The sequence below is a fragment of the Biomphalaria glabrata genome, chromosome 3 (assembly GCF_947242115.1).
Source record: "Biomphalaria glabrata chromosome 3, xgBioGlab47.1, whole genome shotgun sequence".
NCBI lineage: Eukaryota > Metazoa > Mollusca > Gastropoda > Planorbidae > Biomphalaria > Biomphalaria glabrata.
In genome coordinates this window covers 34,694,390-34,719,686 of record NC_074713.1, presented here as the reverse complement: position 1 = coordinate 34,719,686, position 25,297 = coordinate 34,694,390, and the positions used below count along the sequence as shown (strand labels likewise).

The 25,297-nt window shown below is 34.1% G+C and overlaps 1 protein-coding gene across 1 annotated transcript in view; it reads right to left on the bottom strand.

The window, feature by feature from the left end:
- The window catches only part of LOC106057012 (usherin-like), a 77,747-nt gene that overhangs the window by 49,807 nt on the left and 2,643 nt on the right, over positions 1-25,297 (bottom strand). Inside the window, exons 2-22 of the mRNA XM_056024697.1 lie at positions 24,949-25,078; positions 17,224-17,287; positions 16,148-16,418; positions 15,470-15,654; positions 14,630-14,851; positions 13,809-13,902; positions 13,215-13,544; positions 12,656-12,851; positions 11,965-12,261; positions 10,975-11,223; positions 8,926-9,024; positions 6,523-6,706; positions 5,871-6,034; positions 4,989-5,138; positions 4,396-4,541; positions 3,869-4,012; positions 3,400-3,598; positions 2,634-2,897; positions 1,748-1,923; positions 1,049-1,193; positions 288-515 (exon numbers count right to left, since the gene is read on the bottom strand). Of these exons, the coding sequence (XP_055880672.1) occupies positions 288-515; positions 1,049-1,193; positions 1,748-1,923; positions 2,634-2,897; positions 3,400-3,598; positions 3,869-4,012; positions 4,396-4,541; positions 4,989-5,138; positions 5,871-6,034; positions 6,523-6,706; positions 8,926-9,024; positions 10,975-11,223; positions 11,965-12,261; positions 12,656-12,851; positions 13,215-13,544; positions 13,809-13,902; positions 14,630-14,851; positions 15,470-15,654; positions 16,148-16,418; positions 17,224-17,287; positions 24,949-24,985 (3,844 nt within the window). The 5' untranslated portion in view covers positions 24,986-25,078. The remainder of the gene's footprint in view (positions 1-287; positions 516-1,048; positions 1,194-1,747; positions 1,924-2,633; positions 2,898-3,399; positions 3,599-3,868; positions 4,013-4,395; positions 4,542-4,988; positions 5,139-5,870; positions 6,035-6,522; positions 6,707-8,925; positions 9,025-10,974; positions 11,224-11,964; positions 12,262-12,655; positions 12,852-13,214; positions 13,545-13,808; positions 13,903-14,629; positions 14,852-15,469; positions 15,655-16,147; positions 16,419-17,223; positions 17,288-24,948; positions 25,079-25,297) is intronic.

Genomic DNA, 25,297 nt, shown 5'->3' with positions numbered 1-25,297 from the left:
CGAAGATCATAGACGGCCTTAGGGGTAGTGAGTGGGGCAATTACCCAATGTCTACACCTGCCTCACAAGACACTATAGACTGTCAAAGAAGAGAGATGAAAGGAAAGAACCAGCTACCTGCCTCTGATGTAGGTAAAAGGTCAAGATTGCTTAACAGTTGTCTAATGTAATAACTAGCACAATGTAAAAATTGAAGCAGATTTTATAACCAAACATTTGTAACACTTTTTAGAGGTTTCTTACATGTGTCTAAAACAAATGGTTACAATTCCTCCCATTCTACTCACCAGTAAAAGCTACATTCTGTGGGATTATATTTGGAGAGAAAGAGTAGTAGCCCCCTCCAGTGAAGCGTGTACCTCTAATGACAGAAGCAGGGTAACTAAGGGCAATGTTAGTCTTCTGCACCCTGTAGGTGGGTGGGGGCCCATTTGGAAACAGTGGTGGGTCCCAACTGATCTTCATGACTGTAGTGTTGAATCCATCAACTTGAGGTCTCTGCACTCCTTCAGGAGCTGGTTACAGAAAAATAAGCAATCAAATATTGATAAAAACTCATCAAAGAATTTTTTAAAATTTAAATGGCAAACCCAGAAGTAACCTTGAAAAATACAATCTAAATGACCATTAATGACACTAAGTAAGAGAGATTTGAGCATGTTGTAGACTTTGTTTTACTTTGTAAGTTGATGATTACCTATCATCTTGTTTGAGGAAATGGGTTATAGGTGCATTAATGCATCCTTAATTATTTTTGAAAACTAAAGGTTATGTTTTTATAAAATTAATATAGCCATGGTATAATTTTGAGCACAATAAAAGTGATAGTGATCTTTGATTTTCATAATTTTAGTTTTAGAGATCTAAATGTGACTACTAATAAATGTCTAAAAAAAACTTTTATTAACATGAAACGTATTTTAAAAAATTAGTAATAAATTTTACTTTTCTTTAAATATTTCCTGATTGAGTCTATTTCTTGAGATAGTCCATTTAGTTCTAGATTGTCAATAAGTATTAATCTCTATTAATAATTTGCAATTCAAACCTGCAAGAAGTGTGCGTCCAGTGACTGTTGTACTGTTAATACAACCTTGACTGTTGCAAGCCTCCAGACAGAAACTGTGAGCAGAATAAGGAGTCAGTCCTGACTTAACATACCTCAATGTGCTGCTGTTACCCTCATAAATTAACTAAACACATCAGAAAATAACAATATAATAGCATGATTTATACATTTAAGCATTCTCTTAAAATAACAACATGAACATATTTGTAAACATTTTCTTAGTACTGATAAATATAAGAACTGTATGAAATTAAATACAGATTTTTATAATCCAATAAGATCTTCAAAATTTACAGCCAACCTTAACCATATTTAAATAATAAATTTAAAATAATTATCATTTTCTATAATTATTATTGCTTCTTGTCTCTGCTTCTATTTTTTTTACTAAGAATTCTTTCTTCATTTTATATAAATATAAAAAATAGAAAACTAAATAATTAATAAATTTTTAAAATTTGAAATGAAAAAATTGTGAAAGAAAATAGAAAGTTACAAATGTTACATTTTTTATACTTAAGGACAGCTTAAAATTTCTTTCTCCTGGTTCCAAACTTTCATTAAAAAATTCACTATTTTTAAGAAAAAAAAAATTTTTGGCATAGACTATAATGAAGTTGAAATTCAGCCTTAAAAATACTGAAAATTAAGTATAAATTTATAATCAGTCTAACTTACAGTCCAAACTGATGGTGGATCAAATGGATATTTGGTCAGATCTGTTAAAATGTTTTCATATAATCTGTAGATGTTGACAAGGCCCTGCATGTCTGCTGCCTGAGGCTCAGTCCATGTAATCAAAAGTTCAGAATTACTAATACCAGTGGTTGTTGGCGGACTTAAATATTTGGGAACTACAAACATGACAAAATTAGAATGGATAAATGATGTGATGCTTTAAAAAAAATATTCATATAGCACAAAAAATATCATCAAATACACATTTTTAAGATTTGTTATGAAAACCTACACAATACTACAGATTTCAGTAAAGCAAAACAATGTTAAAATATCTTGATCTAGATCTATTAAATTGTTTAGTTGAAACAAAACTATGGCCCCCAATGTGAGGAGGAATAAACCATATCTCATGCTTTTAGAGACTGTCCCCACCCTGCAAGTCTCAATTAGTCAGGTCAGGAAATCTTAAAAGTCTCTCAAGCCCTCTCTCCTATTGATTTTGTTTATGATGTTTATCTATAAAAATTTGTGTTGATTGAAAATTACTTTCAAGCGTTTTTGCTCATATAACTCTTCGTGGTAAGAATTATTTTCCATATTTAAATAAGTTCAGATTTTACTAACAATACTCTACTATCATTAAATGTTGAGTATAGTATAAATGTCTATTATACAAATTTTCTACAGAATAACTTGTTTTTTTCATTTGTATACGTTACTTAGATAAAATGTACATAACAATTACGTTAAGTCTAGTGCAAAGGTAATAAAACAATAAATCAGAAAAACAACACTTTGCATTCAGTCTATAAGATACACATTTAGTTGACAATTGCTAGTCTACAAAAAAAAAATCTATAAAAGCAAGGAGAGCAAAACATACGAGCTTCCAAAGTTCGGCCTTTGACCCAAGGGCTAGCAGCCTTGCTAACATCATTTTGAGAATAGACTTGAAATTCATATGTAGTGTAAGCCTGCAATCCTCCCACTGTGTACCATGTGTCAGGTGGGTCCAATGGATTTCCAGCAGGTGTGGCTAAAGTATCAAACCGTCCACTAGGATTAAATATTCTAGAAGCCGGTGGGTTGTACTGGTTGTCTGGACCAAGTGGACCTCGCATCCAAAGCTCATAGAAAATTATGATTCCTGAACAAAATATTATAGACAATAATCTACTAAATCCATTGTTCAAAATAAATTTTGACAAATTTCTTTTTAATAACTTCCCCTTAAATATTTGTTTATTATATTAGATCATTTGGGCTTCTAATAAAATTTTTTATGTGATTTAAAAATTTAGACTCAACAAAAAAGTTTACTATATTTTATTATATTTATTAATAATAATTGTATTAATAATAAATATATAAAGGGATTTTTTTATATTTAATGTAAAACATATTACACACAATGTAAAATGTAGACTATACACATAAAAATTACAAAGAATACTTTATCATGTCAATACTTATTTTTAATTGCATAGGACAAATTTTAGATAGATTCTTATTTTTTATTAAATATCTAGAAAAAAAAAAGGTTAAATGAAATTAAACTATGAAAATAAAATTAGCCTATTATTTTGACTAATATATTATAATTTTGTCTATTATAAAGCTAATTGGAAGACTCCCCTTAAAGGTCATACCATTTGGAAACAGGGGTGGTTGCCATGTAACATAGAGTTCTGAGCTGCTGAGTGCTGTGATGTTTGGAGGCTGTTGTCCCTCTGGTGCAGCTGACATAGTGATAATTTGTACAGCCCTGCTGTCTGTGCAGCCCCCAACTGTGCATGCCCTAGGAACCAGGTTGTAGCGTGTATATGGTGATAATGTAGTCAACATGGCCTGGATATAATAAACATAATTTCTGGAAATTCAATTGAGAAATTGAAACACCTGATTTTAAAAAATTAAATTTGAAAGGATTTAAAAAAACAAACATTTTAACATTACTTTTAAAGCCACATAATACCATAATAGAACATTCACCACTGAAACTGGATAATTTGCCACCACCTGCCTTACAAGTTCTTACATCTTGAAATTGACTTGAACAAAAATAGATGGAAAATATATTTATACAGAGAATAATTTCATTATGTGTTTAGAACTTACTGAAGTACTGTTTCCCTCCCATTCTACTCTAGTTGTATTGCTAGCAAGCATCACTGAAATAATGTTGTATTTCAACAGTGGACCATTCAGGTTGGTTGGTGGGGTCCAAGTACAGAAAGCACTTCTGGCTCTAATGTCTGTCACCTGTCACATTGGTAGAACTACCATTAGTCACAGCTTGTGGAATTATATTAGGAGAAAAATTAGCTCTACTTCATCTGAAAGGGTAACTTCTAGTAATGGACCAATTAGCTCCCCTGAATAAATTATTTACATTATTTCTTTGTTTACATATAACATTACAAATCATAGCATGTCTTTCTCACTAAATAAATACATTACTCATGGAAATACACAAGCTGAAGAGAAGTTCAATGCAAGTTCCACTTTCTAAGGCAATACAGCTAAGACTTGGCTTCTATAATAATTCACTCATCATTTAAGACAAAGGTGATGGTAATCAATGATGAGGACACATAGAATTAAGTAATGTAGATATAGGTTGCATGATTGTAAAGTAAACAAACCGTTAAATTCATGTCATTGCTAGGATTGCCAGGAAGTGTTTGAAAAGTTATTTGAGGACTTCTTGATGAACCAAAGGCATTCATGACTTCAACAAAATAGTTGTAAAAAGTAAAGGGTTGAAGATTGGAATCTAAAAAGTTTGTTACTGAGAAAGTAATAAAACAAAACATTAGCAATTTCATATTTTGTTGTTTCAAATAAAAAATGCATTAGTTTTAAAAGAGTTTATTGGACGATTTTTTTTATAAACAAATCAAATTAATGACTCAGTAATAACCATAACAAAACTATTATTTTGAACTTTATAACCCAAAATGCACCATGGATTGTGCAAGTAGGTAATGATGCCAACTATATTCTAGCTTACATAACAATACATTTGTTAAATCTACTTAATGATAAAACATACATTTACTTACACTATATTAGTATTAGGCCAATATTTGTTTTAAGAAAGGACCCATTAACATTAAACCAAATAGCAAAACAAAGAAAAAAAATTTTCACTAGGGCATACACCCTAAAAAATAAATCTGTAATAATGTGAATTATTAAATTAACTCTACTAAAGTTGTGTGCCTTAAAATCTTACCATTAGGCAGTGTATTACCAACAACTGAATTATTACGATAAATGCTGTATCTTAAGATAACTCCATTCGGATAGTCTGGTCTTTTCCAAGACAGAAGGAAGGATGTTGATGTTCTGTTAATTAGGTCTGGCTGTGGGAGTTGTGAAGGAGCTGAAAGATTTTTTTTTTAATTTTCAATTTATTAAATGTGTATGAAAACTCATTAATTACTTTTTTAATGATAAACAGATAAATAGATAAATATTTTCTATTTTATAGTTCATAAAACATTGAAATAGGTGTACAAACTAAATAACTTAGTAATAGAACTCCAAACTAAATAGCCTACTAGATGTACAAACTAAATAACTGAGTACTTGATATACAAACTAAATAATTTAGTACTAGAAGTACAAACTAATAATTTAGTACTAGATGTACAAACTAAATAACTGAGTACTTGATATACAAACTAAATAATTTAGTACTAGAAGTACAAACTAATAATTTAGTACTAGATGTACAAACTAATAATTTAGTACTAGAAGTACAAACTAATAATTTAGTACTAGATGTACAAACTAAATAACTGAGCACTAGATGTATAAACTAAATAACTGAGTACTAGATGTACAAACTAAATAACTGAGTACTAGATATACAAACTAAATAACTTAGTACTACATGTACAGACTAAATAACTTAGAACTAGATGTTCAAACTAAATTACTTAGTACTAGATGTACAAACTAAATAACTTAGTACTAGATGTTCAAAGTTTAAACCTGTGATTCAACACAAAAAATGATGACCAATGAATACACTTGCTTAAACATTTATATTTAATCAGCTAGAATACAATAAACACCAAGAAATGATAAACAGAAACATGTTTTTACATACTAGTACTGCACCCAAATGGATTGTTGGCATCCATTAGACTTGAACCATTTTTACATCTGTCACAAGCTAAACCTTCCACCAGTGGCTTACACTGACATTGTCCAGTAGTTGGGTTACAAGTAATGTTTAAACTACCAGCTGGTAAACAGTTACAAGCTGTACAGCTGTAAGGTAAAGACACAACACATGATGTTACATCTAGTAAAACATCATATTTTTGGACCAAATTACCAATTTGAGAAATACGGACAGACTCAAATTTTGAGTTATTTTCTTTGTCTTACTAGGGGGTCGGGGTGGAGGTAATTTTGTGCCAAAAAATAACTTATGATGCTAAGATTAGAACTATGTTAGATTATCAGATATTAAATATCTTGGTGGTAAATCTAGTGTATTAAAACAAATATTAAAACTTTTAGGTATTTGTAAAAAATACTTGTTTTAAATTACTTAATACTTAAAATTAATTTTACAATTTGTACAAAAAAATCGTTTTGTTTCCTATTATATATCCTAGATATAATGAGTTACATAGTATGACTATGCTTCTTATTAAAGCTTTGAATAAAAGGCAATCAACAAAAGTTTATGGGTTGTTAAATAAGTAAACAGAATACTAATTAAATTGTGAAAGTACTAAAGAGATACTTACAATCCAAGTCTGGAATCAAAAGCAAAGAAGGTTGGCAAACATTGGTTGCATTGCAGTCCGCCCACACCAAATTCTTCTTTACACTCACACTGACCAGTGACAGAATTACAATAGGTTCCCTGGAGAGTTCCCTGAGTGTAGCAAGGACAAGTCAGGCAGCCACCATTAGGATTGACGTAAAAACCTACCGGAAAATAAAAATATGAAATAAATGATGGTTTCTGAGTTTCAAAAGTAGCAGTCTCCTCCTCAAAATTTTTGGGGCAGTTTTAAAATTAAAAACATTCAGTAATAATAGACCCTGGATGACCAACATTAAAAATTAACATTCTGTCATCATCAAGAAGTACATAGAAGTCTATTTATAAGCGCTGGTTATGAGTGTCTATGTTTTTTTGTTTCATGTGTGAATGTTGTTCATATGTGCATGTATATCATGCATCTATATTGTTATTGTACAGTAGTTACGCTGAGGTTGTCAGTTGTAGTCAAACTGAATTTCCATTTGTTTGGATCAATAAAGTTATCTTATCTTATCTTAAAATAGATGGTGACTGATGAAGAAATTGCTACGAGTAGAATCATCACATAGATGACACAAGTTATAAGAAAACTATGTACAGTAAAAGGGACTATGGGTAATTATGTGAAGAGAAGAGGTGCATTTTGGTTTGGGTAGAGAGTAGATGGAGAGTAGGATTTGTAAAAAAAAACATGTGCCTACATCAGGGGTGGGCAACATTTCTTCATCAAGGGCCGCATTAAAAAAAGTTGGGGAATGGCGAGCCGCATATATATCTAAGAAAAATAAGCTTGCTGTGTAGAATGTCTTTAAATTGATATATACACTGTATTACGAAATTTTTAAATTGCTGTTGTCTTTTTATATCACAATATCCCCACAACTATACAGTTGTACTTCATGTGCAGTATTTTACTTTTTACACATAATGCATAATGTTTCTTAACTGTGAAACTATCTTACTAGTTGTTACCCCTGTGACTGCTGTCAAATTACAGTCAGTCAACATTGACCTGTGATTATACTTGTTTAGTTTCCATAAAAAATACTTGCACACTGAATGAGACAATTTATGTTCCGGAAGTTAAATGTCCGGACGAGCGAAGCCTGACCTTGTGGAGCATCACCAGAGAATGCTGACCATGTCCTTCAATGGTGCTTACTAAATCAAGGGACCTGAACAAGACTCTCCAAAGACTAACGGAGAACTGCCTGATCTGGAAACCACTACGCGGTTCATCTCAGATATAGGATTACTGATCTGAACTCTTCAAGATGTAAAATGAGAACGAAGAAGAACTGATGTATGTGTACCCAAATAGTGTGAACAGCAGCAACGTTTTTTTAAGTGTGGAAATACAGCTTCTGGCACCCATAAAACTCCCTGTGGTGATACTGACTGGAACTTCTCTTTGCTTTGAGTTATGTCCTCTGGAGCTGAATCGGCTTCTCTTAATAAGTGTTGTACTTTTAATCATTTCACTAAGGATATTTTCACCTTTCAGCAAAGGAAAATGACAAAAACTTTTTTTTTTCTTTCTTGCCTGTAGAAATGGAATGGCCTGTTTTGAAAAGATTTAACATGCATTGGCATTTCATATGTAAACAATCAATTGCAATAGTGACTATAAGAGACATGAAATTTTGTCTTCCACTCTTCATTAGAAATATTGGTAACAAGGTCACAGTCTATGTCCTTCAAGTAACATTACTGTTTCATCCTTGAGATTTTATATTCTTCTTCTTTGCCTTGCCCATGCTAGGCTAGCGCATACATTGGATTAATTATTTTTAAATCAGAACTACCCATGATTAATTCCCCTAGCTTTAGTAGATTATACCACTATGAAATATTTAAATTATATGTAGCTTTGTTCAAACTTTCCTGTTTCAAGTTTATGGTTCTCAGTCAAAGATAGAGCTCCATCAGTTGTTACACTTGCCATCATGTTCCAAGCCTACCCAACACTCAGACATTGTGTCTTGAATTGAGTGTATTGATGTATAGCCAATAAGCATAATCTTCGTTTACTTAAAACTTTTTATAATGAGACAGTTTCAAGAATTTATATAGATATTTTTTTTATATTTGCATTTTTATATCTATGTACTGTGGGCACACCTGATTTCTGTAGGTGTCGGCGGGCCGCATAAAACACCTCGGCGGGCTGCATGTGGCCCGTGTTCCGTAATTTGCCCACCCCTGGCCTACATGGATATATAGATATCATGTTATTTTATTTTGTATTGAATATTCATCTGCTTACAACGGACTCTGTTGAGTGTCTTGTAGTTTCACCATCCATGCCAACACCAGATACCAAAGAATAAAAACCCAAAGCCATATCTACATAAAATTAATGCCTACAGAAGTTTCCTACCTCTGGCACAAGTGTCACACCTTCTACCTTGTCGGTTACTAAGACAAGCACATTGACCTGTATTGGAGTCACACACTGATGAATTACCCAACAATGTGCCTGGAAAGAGACACAAAATGTAGCATTTGTAGGATATGCATAATTACAAAAAGGTAGTAAAGCAGATTTAAAAACAATAAGTATAAATTTAATTTTGGAGTAATATAACTGATTGATAAAGTATCATAGTGATACTGTTACGTGCACAGCATAGTGTGAATGTGGAATGGTGCGAATGTGTGTTGAAAGGGTAGATATGATGGAATCTGAAAATGGAGTAATTTAATCAAAGTTATTATTGAAATATTATTAATTGTGACTCAAGATTAAAGTCATCATAATCTACCATATATGAGTCTGTTATTGTATGATTAAGAGTCTCATCTGCACATAACAGATACAAACTATCAAAAGTAATGGCTGGAATTGGTATTTAAGGAGACTTAGTTGCCAACCAATGGTTACCAGGCAACTGGTACAATGTCACTTGGCTTACTTTAAAATTGTACTCACTTATATATTATATACTATTGGTTCACAAGAGAAAGGAATAATTGCAATTATAGCCTATGTGTTCCTTTGCCGAACTGGGAGTCAAACACTTAGTGAGGTTGTGACAGAGCGTCGCATGAGGTTTGCGGGACATGTTCTACGACAAAATGAACTTCGTATACCAAGAGTTGCATTGACATGGAGGCCAATACGAGGAAAGCGCAAACAGGGACGTCCTCGTATTACCTGGCACCACACCTTCATGGAGGACCTCAGAACAGTGGACACCAGGTGGGAGGAGGCTTCAGACATTGCCAATGACAGATCTTTATGGAGACAGCTTGCTGCCCAATGCTTCGTATGGAACGGGAGGACCTAAGTCTAAGTTTCTTGTAAAGAAAATAGTGATCGAGACATATTTCAATAAGTTCATTGTTACAGCCTTACATTGAATATCATACTTAACAACTAGGATTTATACAATTTTTACTTTAATGCATTATTTTTTTAGTATCACTTATGCTTTGTCTGTATTGAATGTGGCAAATATATGGGTCAAAGTGAAGTACTGCATTCTTCCTAAATCTTGGGACTCAAAAACAAGCCTAATTAATTCTTATCAATATAAGCCTTATAATTATTTCTTTTATAAAAAAATGTACTCTCTTACAAGTATAATGAATTTGATTAGCTAGAATGGGAAAGAAATTCACTGCCAAAAAAAAAGGTGAAAAATTCCTCATCATTCAGCTCTAGTGAAACAACATAAATACTATAAATAAGCCAGCCACAGTATTAATTGATATCATTTGCTAACATAACTTGACAAAACAGAGTGGAGGCATATTTCAATAAACCAGTCAACCTTAACCTCTTAAGAGTGTTGGAAACATATAGAGCCAAAGCATGCCATGTTCAGATCTCTTCTTGACAACAAATAGAAAGGCAAATCGCATGGAAAAGAAAATCAATAATAAAATACTTTTTAAGTGTGTCTGCATGCTTAACTTACGTTTTTACTTCTAATAAATATGCTTGGAATCAGAAACCAATAAAATTGATTGCATCAAATTGAAAAATCAAGAAACATGATCAGTTATAGGAGAAATTTTATTCAATGAAAAATGAAAACAGATGCCTATGCTGGATATTAGGAATTAGGTAGAAGGAAAAAAAAACTACTATCGATTTGTGGGAGAGAACTAGACTAAAGCCCATAGCCCAAGACATCACAAAACGAAAATGGAGCTGGATAGGACACACCCTGCGAAAACCAGTTACCAATGTTGCAAGGCAGGCACTTGACTGGAACCCACAAGGAAAGAGGAAAGTGGGCAGAACCAAGCAAACCTGGAAGAGGCCAGTCATCAGTGAAGCTGAGGGTACTGGAATGACATGGGAGCAGATGAAGAAAGCTGAGTTCGGTGGAGAGGTGTGGTTGCGGCCCTATGTTCCCCTGGGAGTACACAGGATTAACTAAGAAGTAAGTAAGAAAAAATTTTGTCATGCATATATTACCAGTTGCATCACAGTTACATGGCTGACATCCCAAGACATCACTGGCATTCAACCCCCAAGTGTTGACCTTGCACTGACCACACTGAAGACCTTCAACATTGGTTTTACATATACAGGTACCAGTAGAAGTGTCACACCTTCCTGTTCCATTAACTGTTCCCTCCAAAAGGCAAGTACACTCTGAGCAGCCAAAGTCCACAGAGGAACCAAATCTGAAGGTTCCCTCTTTACACTGATTGCATGCCAAACCTTAAATAAAGGAATCATAACAAATGATTTACAATAAAATATCTTGTTAAGAAATGGATAAAAAATTATTTTCCCTTTTACATTTTTACTTTTGTTTGATATGACTTGATAACAACTGACAATGCTATAAAAGAAATAATCTGTCTGAGTTGTTGTTTTTTTTAAGTAGGTGTTGATATGGTGCACAAGGTGTGGTCATTCAATATAATAAATTAGTGACTTCCACCTTGACAATCTTATCAAGTTGTTTATTTATTGCGTTACTGGGAATTAAGACAATATTTAACAGTAGGTAAGACCTTACTTGGTTTCATTTAGTTGAAGACCCTAAAGGACAAGCAAAATTATGCTAATTTTTTGGCCAATCCCAATCTCAGCAAGTGGACCAATAAATGCTTAAGTATATTTATGCCATGTACTAATTATAATGGATCTTTAACTATCCATCTCAAAAGCAAGCCTTTATGTCTTCATATATAAAGAAGATTGTGCATAATAAAGTAGATTTTGTCAAGCTAGAATATACACACACATCTGTATAAGTTGGTGAAATCTAGTAAACAATATCAAAAATGTAGATAAAAGAAAATACATCTAAAGCAAAACAATAAAAAATTATAATAATGAAAAGTCTATTCAATTTATACTTCAGAAAAAAAAAAAAAGGTTAAAAAAGAGGCTTTGATTGCATAATGTTATAAAAAAAATAAACAAAATTAGTATCCAAACCATGATCATTACCTATAACATTCCTCTTGCATGTACACTGACCATTTGTCTTGTTACACACTGTGCCAGCCTCTGTGCCAAGCAAGTTACAATTGCAAGGGACACAGCCACTTGTAAAGTTAAAGAAGCCATCTTTGCAACGATCACACTTTGTCCCTTCCACCTTGTCCTTGCACAGACACTGACCACTCAGTGTGTTACAGTTGGTTGTTGTGGAGCCAAAAGGGTTGCAGTCACAGGGTGTACATCCTTGAGGGTTAACAGCTGACAGATTGTATGAGCCAAACTGGCATTCATCACAATGAACACCTATTTACAAAAATTACATACTTCAACATCTAAGAATTTATATGAGTGATAGTTATACTCAAACCAAATAATTAGTTTTATCATCATGAAATATGTATTTATTAGAAGTGCGGTTTAGGGGTACAGCTTGCTGATGCCCAACTATTAACTACATGTTTGAATACAAAACTAGACAATCATTATTTTAACTAGACAAAAAATGGACTGAGCTTAACAGAAACTGAATTACAGAAAACAAAATGGCAGCTATTCACATCATTAGAATTCCTTCAAACTAAAAAAAAAAAATACAATAATAAAGGTTTAATGTTATCGCTTAGCACTTAGCTTTCACTAATAATTATGGGTGTTTATCATTATCCCATTCATTAATCCCTAAATAAACTAACCATACCTCTTACATTCTGTTTACACAAACATTGACCAGTTGTCTGATCACAGGTCACATTGCCATTGTTAACTCCCCAAGCACTACAGTTGCATGGTAAGCAGCCATCAGGATTAGAGTCTGTGAGATTGTAAAAACCTGGCTTACATACATCACACCTACGACCTTCAACATTTGTCTTACAAAAGCACTGACCTCCGACCTAGTTAATAAAAACAAAACATTTTAACAGTAACCTTTGCCTAATTTAGTCAGATCTTTGGAGTTATTCCTAAAATAATAGACTCTTGTTGTTTGTTTCATAAACATTTTTGCCATGTCAATTGTTAAAATAATATTAGTAGTAGTAGTAGTAATAATAATAATGAAGAAAACCACATCATTTTCAAAGTAGATTTCTGTTGAATGGGATAGTATTTTATATCAACTATTTTTCAAAGCAAACTTTCCAAAAATTGTTTTCCTTTCCAAAGCTTTACTTCAGCAAAGATACCTGCAAACAAACTACTGTCAATAAAACCAACAAAGTGTCCCTAAAAGAATGTGTGCGTAGGAGCTCTCTTACCTGGGCACAGTTTACAACTGAGATGTTCTTCAGTCCTGGCAAATAACAGTCACAAGGTTGGCACACATTAGGGTCATACAGACTCACTCCATATGGCCTGTAGTAGAAGTCAAGGCAAGTCTCACAGTATATGCCAGTGGTGAAATGCTGACAGTTGACACAGACACCTCCACCTCCCTGGACAGGGCTCTGGGGGTAAGGGTCAAGGGTGGCATTGTAGACACAGCTATCTGCATGTCCATTGCAGACACAAGGCTGGCAGGGATAGTCCTGGAGATGGTCACCTTTACGAAAAGGTTTGTTGTTGTAGAGAGGCTTACAACGTTCACACTAGAACATCAAGTGAAAGAGATGATAAATAGAAAAACAATCCTAGATAAAAAATATGTGATCTAAATGGGTAAACCCTATTTTCATTAAAAATTAAAAAGTGTTAAGGGAACATCTTGCCAAGTTTGATATGGATCTTAATCACTAGATTAGTGATGAACAAACTAAAGCCTGCAAGCTGCTTGTCATATTCAGCTAGTAATAAATATAAAGAAACATTTTTTTAGAATACCATTATTATTAATTTATTGTGCCTATACTTACCTTATTTCCTTCTGTATAACTTTCTGGTTGACACTGACAGACATAAGGTAATCTGGTCATATTACACTGAGATGCATGGCCATTGCAGTCACACCTTATAGAAACAACAATCAAACTTAAAGTAACACATATAGAATTGAATAAAGCAAAACAAAAAGGTGAATGACTTGAACTCAAACTAGAGAATAAAATAATAAAAGAAAGTAATATACACTAAGGGAAATAAGGGAATGTAAATGGGAAATAAAGTAAAAATTAAGGGAAAATAAGAGAGCAAGTAAACTAGGGAAATGAACAAAAGTAAACAAGCAAAAGAAAGTATACAAACAAGCAAAATATAAAAAAATCCGGTTTTGTTTTTTTTTAAAGGGAGAGAACTCTGCAATTACAACTGTATCTCTCTATTATGATGTTAATAAATTACCAATAATTAATGAGCTAATTGGTTGATTTTTTTATTGATTCATGTTTTGTTAGGTAAATAAATATTGTTTTTAAATTTCAACTTGATCCAAGAATGGCTTAGGAGAAATAGCGTGTTCAATTAACAATTATTTAGCCATATCGTGAATACTGAAGGATTAATTTCCCTTGTTGGTATCAAATCAAATAATTAATTACCAGTAATAACCTGATTAATTTTTTTTGGATTCATGTCTCTTTCAACTTGATCTGAGAATAGGTGTGGGAGAAATAATGTGTACAAACCTTTCTATCAGACAGAAAGAAGGGGCAGGGTAAAGAAAATAAAGAAGGAAAGAGAATAGGAGGCACAATGGAAAAAAAAAATTTATAAAAAAAAAAAAAAACATAAAACCTACCAAGCTGTAATAATAAGCTCATACAAAGCATAGTACATGTGTCGGACATTAGTGACATAGTCATAGTGATCCTCAAGCCTTACTCTCACTTTGGTTGACTTAACAAAGTCTTGAAGTTCAGGTGTGTTGTAAAAATCACTGCTCCCTGGCCTAGCAACAGGTGTGAGTGCCAACAGATTCAGAGTTATATTTCCAAGTGAGTAGGGCACAATTCCTCCATTACTGAAAATATCAGTGACATTGATAAGGCCTTCAATCAATATTCAGAGCTTATATTAATTCAGCACTATAAGTTTACAATATTAAATAACAAAAATCAGCACACAATAGTAGACACTCAACTTAACTTACATTAAGCTCTTAGAAAAAGTCTCTAATCAAAATCTGAAGGCTGCTATCTAAATATCTATTGTAGTTTAATTGTTATTTATGATTCTTTTGTTATGAACTTTTTTTTTCTATTGGCATATTAAGTATTAAAAAAATACAGTCCTAAATTACATTAGATTGCTAATACATGTCTGCAATATGATAAGAAAGTTTTACATAGTTAAAAAGTTAATTTCTTTTTTGATATCTTATTCTCGTATCTAATAGTTTTGTGGGTCTTCACAGACATCAAAAATGCTGAATTGTCTTATTTCAGCCTCAAAGACAATACATTTTTATTTTTGTACCAAACTATAATGTGGTCAACATTTGAAGGGAGCCAGGAATGTTGGTTGGGCCTACATAAAAATACAGGTTTTCACCAATATTCAAACCCATGCATGATGGCTTAGTGCAAAACAAATTCTACAAAAAGTTGACTCCCATATTTTACTGATGACAATTCCTTACGTTCCAAACTGTAAACAATTGACACTGTCTGGGGAAGGCAAGCCCCCATTGTTGACTAATCCAAATCTGCTACAATCATCAGCATAATACTGCCAGGCTTCAAAACCAGATGTGTCATTTTTTTGTCTGAAGATGGTCACTGCCTTAGGAAAGGGACTGTAAAACTGCAAGACCACATAGAACACCTAAATAAAAAAAGATAATTTTGAATTTAATAAAAATAAAAATCAAGTAAAGTTAAGAGTTACAGCTTCAAACTATACTATAACTTTAAAACGTTCAATAAGCTTATTTAGGAGATAAACTATCCCTCTGATTCACAACATTGAACTTGTAAGAAAGTAAAGTAAAATGCTCCTAATAGTCTATGGGGCAGAAGATCATTTTCAATGGTCAGTAATTAATAAAGATGTCATTTGGCCAGTGCAACGACCAATTATCTTTAATTTCTCAAATATCAAGAACTTATTACTTGGTTAAGGACTCAAGAGCTATCATAAAATCTTGAACCTTACAGTGGATTTGAACTTGAGACTCTCAGTTTAGAAGTTGAACACTGCACCACTCTGCCACCATGCTAAGTAGTGTTGTGGAAAATTATGAGCTGATGATCAATGAGATAGACTTTAAAAAATGATAAGACTGATATGTAATGATATGTAATACCAAAATACAAACCTGATATTGGTCACCAAGATCCACATCAATATCTACTTTGTTTTGATAACTTGATATCCACACACTGTTACTATCCCCATCATTAGCATATTCTAAGGGATGGGCATCCCTTGATATTCTTAAGGTCTGATCATTTGTATCAGCTCGATCGCCATTCTTTATACAGTATTGTGTCTGAGCAGGTTTTTCTCTAGGATAAGAACTTGGACATCTACATTCTGACTGAATTCTAACTGCTGGAAATGAGCCTGAGAACAACTGTGCTATCTCTCTGCCCAAAAATAAAAGAAGGTCGTATTTTACATATATGTATTATATGTAATGTTCTTGGCTTCAATTTACAAATACTACACAAGCTCACAGTCTATAGAGCTGTATTTTTATACATAAAATAAAAAGGTCCATACAAAATTCTGCCAGTCCAGTAAAATTGTTGTAGTCAAACAATACTTGTGTGTTTAGTTCACATATACATATTATATATGTGCATATATATTAATGAGTGACTTCATGTACTTGATTATCAAATGTAGCTCTTTTATATTCCTTAGAGTTTAACTTCTTATAACAAAAGCACTCTGTTGAAGCTATCCTTTCTTATTGAACTATGAAGTTTCATTCAACCAATGGTTCACTAACTGCAAAAGGTTGCACAGTTAGGTCAGTCTTTTTCCATTTCTGAATGGAAGGCCAGGAATAAGAGATTAGCTCTTCACCGATCTCTATGTCCAGAAGGGAAAAAAAAAGGTGAAGCAGTTTGCATGGTTAAGTAGACCGGTTCTTACATGACATACTTTACATGTGCTATGCTTGTTCACTATAATGTGCTTTGGAAGCACACTGGATGAAATATTTTTTTAACATGTTAGCCTATGTTAGCACCACATGGAAGCCAGGAAAAGTTTCCCCTCAATACTCTTTGAAATATCAATCAATATCGAAGTTGAATCATGGTTAAAACTTAAATTTTTAAAAACTTAGAGACAATAACTAATATCAAGATGATTTTTAAGCAAACTTAACAAATTTATGCTATTGTTAACTTTCAAATGAAGTTAAACTATACTACATCTCACCTGTTTGATATTGCAACAGTATAAATATAAAGATCTTGGATTCTTCCAGTAAAGCGGAATGTACCTAGTTTAGATAATTACAAAAATATTTTACAAAGTGTTTAATTAAAATAGATTAAGATTATTTTATTGGTTCAAACAAATGGAAATTCAGTCAGACTACAATAGCCCACTTCAGCATTACTAATGGAACAAATCAATGTAGACACAATCGCAAACAACATAATACAACATATAAAAACACAACACACAAAAACAACCAAGCTTGATAAATATACACAGTGTACTTCTTGGCAACGACTGGGGCACCATGACTGACAATGGAATAAATGGATCAGAGCAGACTTCATCCAAATCTAATGTAGCTGTGGTGTAATGGGTGCTTTGTGCTGTGCTGCTGCCAGAGCTACTGCTGCAGTGCTAGGCTGAGTTGTCAAGCATGAGGGTTTAGGACAGTCCCTTATTGAAAGTTCTTTCCCTAATTTCATAAATTTGTTGTAGCCTAGAGCCTAGATCTATTTATTTTTTACCATTTTGTTTTATTAAAAAATGAGTGCCTAGTGACCTAGTGTTGCATTTATAATTATATAGATCTATCATCTCGAAAAAAAAAAAAGATCTACAAGGTGTATCAGTGTATGTACGTTTTGTGTCATTCATTGTTTTAATTTCACTCCATTTCAACCCATTTGTCTTTTTCATTTTGTATGAGAACTTGACTGAAACTTGAGTCTGAGAGACTCAATTTGAGTTTATTGAGTCAATTCAAATCCCTCTCTCTTCAGTTTCAGCCAAGTTCAGTCTCTTGCAAAACTAAAACTAAAGTAAAGTAAAACTAAAAGTCACCACTAAAATTGTAAAAAGTAAAAGTTTTAAGTTTTAGTGTTGGACAGAAAGTTGAGAAACCCTGCTGTTTTGCGTAGTCAGTAGTGCATAGATCAACATGTCACCATGCAGGTCGAGAATTTTTTGGTTTTGAGAAAACACTAATTTTTACCTTTTCTTTTTTGGTAATAGGCGATATTATGCCGCCCACGCCTGATCCGGTTCTTTCTGTGGTCTTACTGTAGACAATAAGCTCCTAAACCTACCCTCCAAAGCTGTACCATCGCAAATTAATATTAAGCCGAAAAAAAAAATTTAGTTTTCAAGTTCTTTTATCATTGTTGTAATGAAAAATACGCCATTTTGTTTACTACGTTCTTAAGAGGATGTAACTCTCCATCCCAGAAGTTTAAAAAACAATAAACTAAGAGCAAGTATCACTGAACTATATATTATTTTGATGGAATTTAGTATGATCAAAATTTAGATTTAGTGCTAGTTTTAGGGTTAGGGTTAGAATTAGGTTTAGGGTTAGGTTTAGGATTAGGTTTAGAATTAGGGTTAGGGTTAGAATTACGTTTAGGGTTAGGATTAGGTTTAGAATTAAGGTTAGGGTTAGAATTAGATTATTAGGTTTAGAATTAGGTTTAGGGTTAGAATTAGGGTTAGGGTTAGAATTAGGGTTAGGGTTAGAATTAGGTTTAGGGTTAGGTTTAGTGCTAGGTTTAAGATTAGGTTTAGAATTAGGGTTAGGTTTACTGCTAGGTTTAGGGTTAGGGGTTTGGGGTTAGGGTTAGGTTTAGTGAAACCTAACTTAGGGTTAGGTTTAGTGAAACCTAACCCTAACCTTAAATCTAACCCTAAACCTAGCACTAACCCTAAACCTAACCCTAAACCTAGCACTAACCCTAAACCTAAATACTAAACCTAACCCTAAACCTAGCACTAACACTATCCCTAAACCTAGCACTAACCCTAAACCTAAATACTAAACCTAACCCTAGCACTAACCCTAAACCTAACCCTAAACCTAGCACTAACAATACTAAACCTAATACCCTAAACCTAGCACTAACCCTATCCCTAAACCTAAATTCTAAACCTAACCCTAAACTTAATTCCCTAAACCTAGTACTAAACCTAAATACTAACCCTAAACCTAATTCTAAACCTAACCCTTATTCTATACCTAATTCTTATTCTAAACCTAACCCTAAACCTAGCAGTAAACCTTTTATTTTGATCCTACTAAACCTAATCCTAAACTATAATATAGTGCTCCAAACGATATATAGTTCAGTGACATTTTTTTCTTTACTTCCTCTCCAGAACATCATAACAATATGGCGTTGCCTCTATTACAGCAATAATAAGGAGCCGTAAAAACTAAATATTTTTTTTTTGGCTTAATATTAATTTGCGATGGTACAGCTTTGGAGGGTAGGTTTATGAGCCTATGGTCTACGGTAGGACCACAGAAAGAACCGGATCAGGCGTGGGCGGCATAATATCGCCTATTACCTCTTTTTTTAATAGAATCTAGATGTAGATCTACGAATCATCTAGATCTAGTAAATCTAGGTCTAGATTAAGATTCTTTATTAATTACTTTTATTTGTAATTTATGGCGTAATTTTAAAAAGACAACAGAGTTATCTACACATTAGTTTTCGCTTTATAGATCTGTAATTATAATGTAGAAAAATAGCGAAAATATTTTATACATAAGTGTTCATTACATCACATCTCTAAATCTGTATAGGCCAGGGGTGGGCAAATTACGGCCCGTGGGCCACATGCGGCCCGTCGAAGTGTTTTATGCGGCCCGCCGACACCTACAGAAATCAGGTGTGCCCACGTACAGTATATACATATAAAAATGCAAATATAAAATTAATATCTATATAATTTATTAAAACTGTCTCAATATAAAATGTTTTAAGTAAACAAAGATTAAGCTTATAGGTTATACACTCAATTCAAGACACAATCTCTGAGTGTTGGGTAGGCTTGGAACAAGATGGCAAGTGTAACAACTGATGGAGCTCGATCTTTGACAGAAAAATATTTTTTTTTAATAAAAAATATCCCAACCATAAACTCTAAACAGGAAAGTTTGCATAAAGCTGCATGAAATTTCTGCATGCCCATATCTATAGCATGAGTAAACCTATTAGAGTTAGGGGTGTTAACCTCGGGTAGCTCCGATTTATCCGCTAGCTTAGCATGGGCAAAGCAAATGAGAAGAATAACAAGTCTCATGGAAGAAAATGTTATGCTACTTGAAGGACATTGACTGTGACTTTGTTACCAATATTTCTAACGAAGAGTGGAAGACAGATTTCATGTTGTTGTTTTTTTTTACATAATTAATTTTGCAATTGGTTGTGTACATATGCAATGTAAATGCAAGTTAAATCTTTTCAAACAAGGCTTTCCCAATTCTACAGGCAAGCAAAAGAAAATAGTTTTTGTCATTTTCATTTGCTGAAAGGTGAAACTATTGCTAGTGAAATGATTACAACACTTATTAAGATTCTTTATTTGTGCCATTTATAAAAGCAAATTTTAAGACGACAAGAACCAGTTTTCAATACCATCAGCTCACCATTTATCGCAGAAGCTGAGTCAGCTCCAATTTTAAAGGACATAACTCCAAGCAAAGCGAAATTCCAGTCAGTACTACCACGGGAGTCTTATGGGTGCCAGAAGCTACATTTCCACACTTTTAAAAAAAATTACTGCTGTTCACACTATTTGGGTTCACATACATCTGTTCTTCTTCTTCTCATTTTACATGTTGGAGGGTTCAGATCAATAATCCTATATCTGAGATGAACCGCGTAGTGGTTTCCAGATCAGGCAGTTCTCCGAATAGTCTTTGGAGAGTCTTGTTCGGGTCTCTTGATTTATTATGCACCATTGAAGGAAATGGTCAGCATTATCTGATGATACTCAACAAGGGCAGGTTTCGATCGTCCCGACATTTAACTTCCGGAACATACATTGTCTCATTTAGTGAGCAAGCTTTTTTTTTTTTTCGGAAACTAAACAAGTATAATCACTGGTCAATGTTGACTGACTGTAATTTGACAGCAGTCATAGGGGTAACAACTAGTAAGATAGTTTCACAGTTCCGGAACATTATGCACGAGTGTAAAAAGTAAAATCCTGCACATTAAGTACAACTGTATATTTGTGGGGGTATTGTGAAATAAAAAGACAACAGCAATTAAAACATTGCTAATTCTTGTTGTAATTCAACGCGGAGTGTGAAAAAAAGAAAGAAACGTGAATATAAATCAGTGTACATATGAGTTAAAAGACATTCTACACAGTTAGTAAGCGGCCCGCCATTCCCAAACCTTTTTTAATACGGCCGTCGATACAAAAAGGTTGCCCACCCCTGGTATAGGCCCATATAATATACACATCACATCACATCTCTAAATCTGTATAGGCCCATATAATATACATATATATATATATATATATATTCTAGATGTATAATGTATGTGTATCATGGGCGTAGCCAGGATTTTTTTCGGGGAGGGTTTCGGGTGGAATTCCACCCCCTGTTTTTTATTGGGGGGGGGGTATATGGGCTAATAGTGGTTGTGTGTGTGTACATAATTAATCTTTATTACATTCTGAGCCTTCATTCTTTCGAAAGTTGATCGTACCCTATAATAGGTTCTTCCTGGGCTAGTAAAAAAGAAAACTGTAGACAACCCGCCCTTGCCAGCAAGGGGGTCTGGGGGAGAGCTGTGAACTTTTCCCAGAGGGGCTCGGGGCGGAGCCCGTTGCCAGGCACTATTTCCGGTATTTAAAACAAAAAAAATGCACATTGAGGTATCTACAGTGCATTATACTGCTATTAAAAAATTTTAGTTCAAAAATCTAATCTGCTGCTTACTTACTTAGGACTTGGATCCTCCCCTGACGTTCGGTCCATTGGGCAGCAAGCTGTCTCCACCAAAATGTCTGAAGCCTCTTTCCACCTGGTGTTCACTGCTCTGAGGTCCTCCATGAAAGTGTGGCGCCAAGTTATACGAGGATGTCCCTGTTTGCACTTTCCTCGTAATGGCCTCCATGTCATCGCAACTCTTGGTATGTGTAATTAATTTTGTCAGAGAAAATGTCCTCATGCGACGCTCTGTCACAACCTCACTAAGTGGTCAAAATCATCTGTTGGGGGTTCCCTTTTCGATATAAAATCTAAAGCAAACTACAGTCACCTAATTGTAAGAGCGTATTTACGAGAGGTTACACATTTCTACCAGTGGCGGAGCTCCATTAATAAAGTTCAGTGAATAGTCATTTTCCGAAATTGAACAACACTAAATGTGGCTCAACAAAGATGGCTAAGACAGATTTTAGGAGTCAGTTATAGAGATCGGGTCTAAATCAAGGAAATTTTATGCCAAACTGGGAGTCGACCCCTTAGTAAGACTGTGACAGAGCGCCGAATGAGGTTTGCGGGACATGTTCTCCGACAAAATGAATTACGCATAATAAGAGTTGCGATGACAACAACTTGGCTCCACACATTCATGGAGGTCCTTAGAGCAGGTGGGAATAGTCTTCAAACATTACCAATGACAGATGTTTGTGGAAACAGCTTGACGACAAATGCGCCGGACGGTGCGGAAGGATCTAAGTAAGTAAGAATAGCACATTAGGTTTTTTAAATAAAACTTTTTAATAGCAGAACAAGGTTACAAAAGACAGTTTGTGTGGAAACACAAACTCAAAATCGGCCCCCGAAGTGGTCCACCCAGACGGGCTTCAATATTTTCAGAAAGAACATCCGAATGAAATTATATCAAAGTCAAATGAGAGATAAGAATGGAGAAAGAAGGTTAACAGATCTTGTGTAGTGCCCCAACGGTCCCGCAGATGAAAGGATAGGTGAAAGTGAATGTAAAGTTAGATGTGAACCTGGCCTGACTAGTTCCCCTTTCAGACATTGTGGTCTATAGGGAAGATGATGTAAAGTTCATCTGTTTTTGTGGCCTACGGTTAACGAGGGTGTAATGTAGCCAGCACAACGACCAACCGCCGTTACTCTTCCCCAACTAATGTCAGGTACCCATTAGAGCTGAGTGGACTAAGAGGCGCCCAAAGATTCCAAAGTTGAAAATCCCAGTCTTCACCAGGATTCGAACCCGGGACCCCCGGTTTGGAAGCCAAACGCTTTACCGCTCAGCCACCGCGCCTCCCATGGCCTAACTGATGTCTTATAATTGATCTAATTGTTTTGAAAAGGCTCAATCTCTTATTCGAATCCTCAATAAAAAAAAAATTTAAAAAAATTTCCGCAATAAAAAAAGTTCACAAAAATGAAGTTTACAAGATTAGGCCTACTATTCTTTTAAAATTAGGTCTAACTTGTAATGCATACTAATTAGCTTTTTCTCATAAAAAACTGCTTGCATAACTGATTTTAAAAATTAGATTTTTCGCTTTCAGAAAAAAAAAGTAGCCGTTGCATCAGAACTTTGAATGGTCTAAAATATTGTGATGTCCGATTTTCAATATCTTTTCTAGTTTACGAGACCTAAACGGGACGGACGGACAGACGGACAGACATTTCGCACAAAACTAATAGCGTCTTTTCCCCTTTCGGGGACCGCTAAAAATGCACCGTAGATACCTCAGAATATGCATTTTGTTGGCTTTCAATACCAAAATAGTGATTGGCTGCGGGGCTCCGCCCCGCGTAGGCGGAGCTTCTAGCGCTCCCTAGAACCCCTTGCTGGCAATGGCGGGGAGTCAACAATTTTTCCACTAACTCCAGGATTAAGAACCTATTCTAGGGCACAATAAACGTCTTCCGAAAGAATGAAGGGTCAGAATGTAATTAAGATGTACACACACACAAACATACATAGAAATATTTTTTTCGCGGTGGAGAGGGGGCGGGGGTGGGGTAGAAAATCCCCCCAACCCCCCTCCGAAAACAAAAACCCGGCTACGCCCATGGTAAGTTCTAATCAGATTGGTGCTTCTAGTAGATCTAGTTCTAATATAATATTTTGGGTCCTTTTGGAATTTTTAATGTAAAAAATGGAGAGGAGATTTAAAAAAAAAACATAGACTATATATATAGTCTATGAAAAAACAAAAAATAAAAACTAGATTTAGATCAATTGGCCTACTTTATGATTTATTTAGAGCTGAAAGAAAGCAACGTTTATTAAATATTATAAATATCATCCATTGGCCCTGGCCTACGTTTTCTCGTCATATTTTAATGCCAAAAAATACTGCGAGTCAATGAACATTTTCAGCGATCGCAACACTAGGCTAAGCCCAGAAATATTGTAACATTTCTAAAAAAACAACAACGGGTAGTCATGATTATTAAACTGACATTCGGCTTCTTATATCTATGTACGACAACACATTATTAGTGAACACATTTAGCCTACTGTTCGATGTTATGTGTAGGCTGCTACGTTGATTGCAGCTATTTGTGTTATTTATATCTAGTTCCAGTGTTTTCAGCAATATGTTGCAATGAACCTTAAATTATTAATTAGTTTTGCTATTGCTTAATTTCAATAAAATCAAACTAAACCTGAACCCGAACTTCAAATCTGAAGGAGCTGAAACCGAACTATAGGAACTCTTTCTTTATCGAACCAAACCAAACCCGACCCGAATTTTATAAGATTATGGGTTCGATTTCCTCTTCTCTAGATCGTAGATCTCATGCTCTCCATAAATAAAAGTCTAACATTTAAACATGCTCAACTTGTTGAAAGAAATATAAATGATGAAACAATTGTAAATTGTAATATCTGACTAATTATACGGTAACATTTAAACTACATAGAGCCGATAGAGGCAACTAGATACATCTATCTATATTTAGTTTATAATAATTTCGATTACCATTTTTGTTTTGTCCAATCCAGTAAATTCCGCCCATATCTGAAACTGGACTCACAAGTTTGATGGTGACTGTTGCTGAAAAGTTGGGGCCAGGACCGTTGACAAATAAACTAGCAGAAACATCATGGACCTGAAGACAAATAAAATGTTTTTGTCTCATAATTTCTCCAATGATTCTTCATTATCAGTATTCAGGGCCGGACTAAGGCCACTGCAACCTATGCGGCAGCAGTGGGCCCCGCACTTTCATAGGCCCCTCGAATTCTAGGTGTAAATAATTAAATTAAACCATTTTAACTTATTATTAAAGGTTTTCTCGAATTCTCCTGAAATTGCAAAATATACGAAA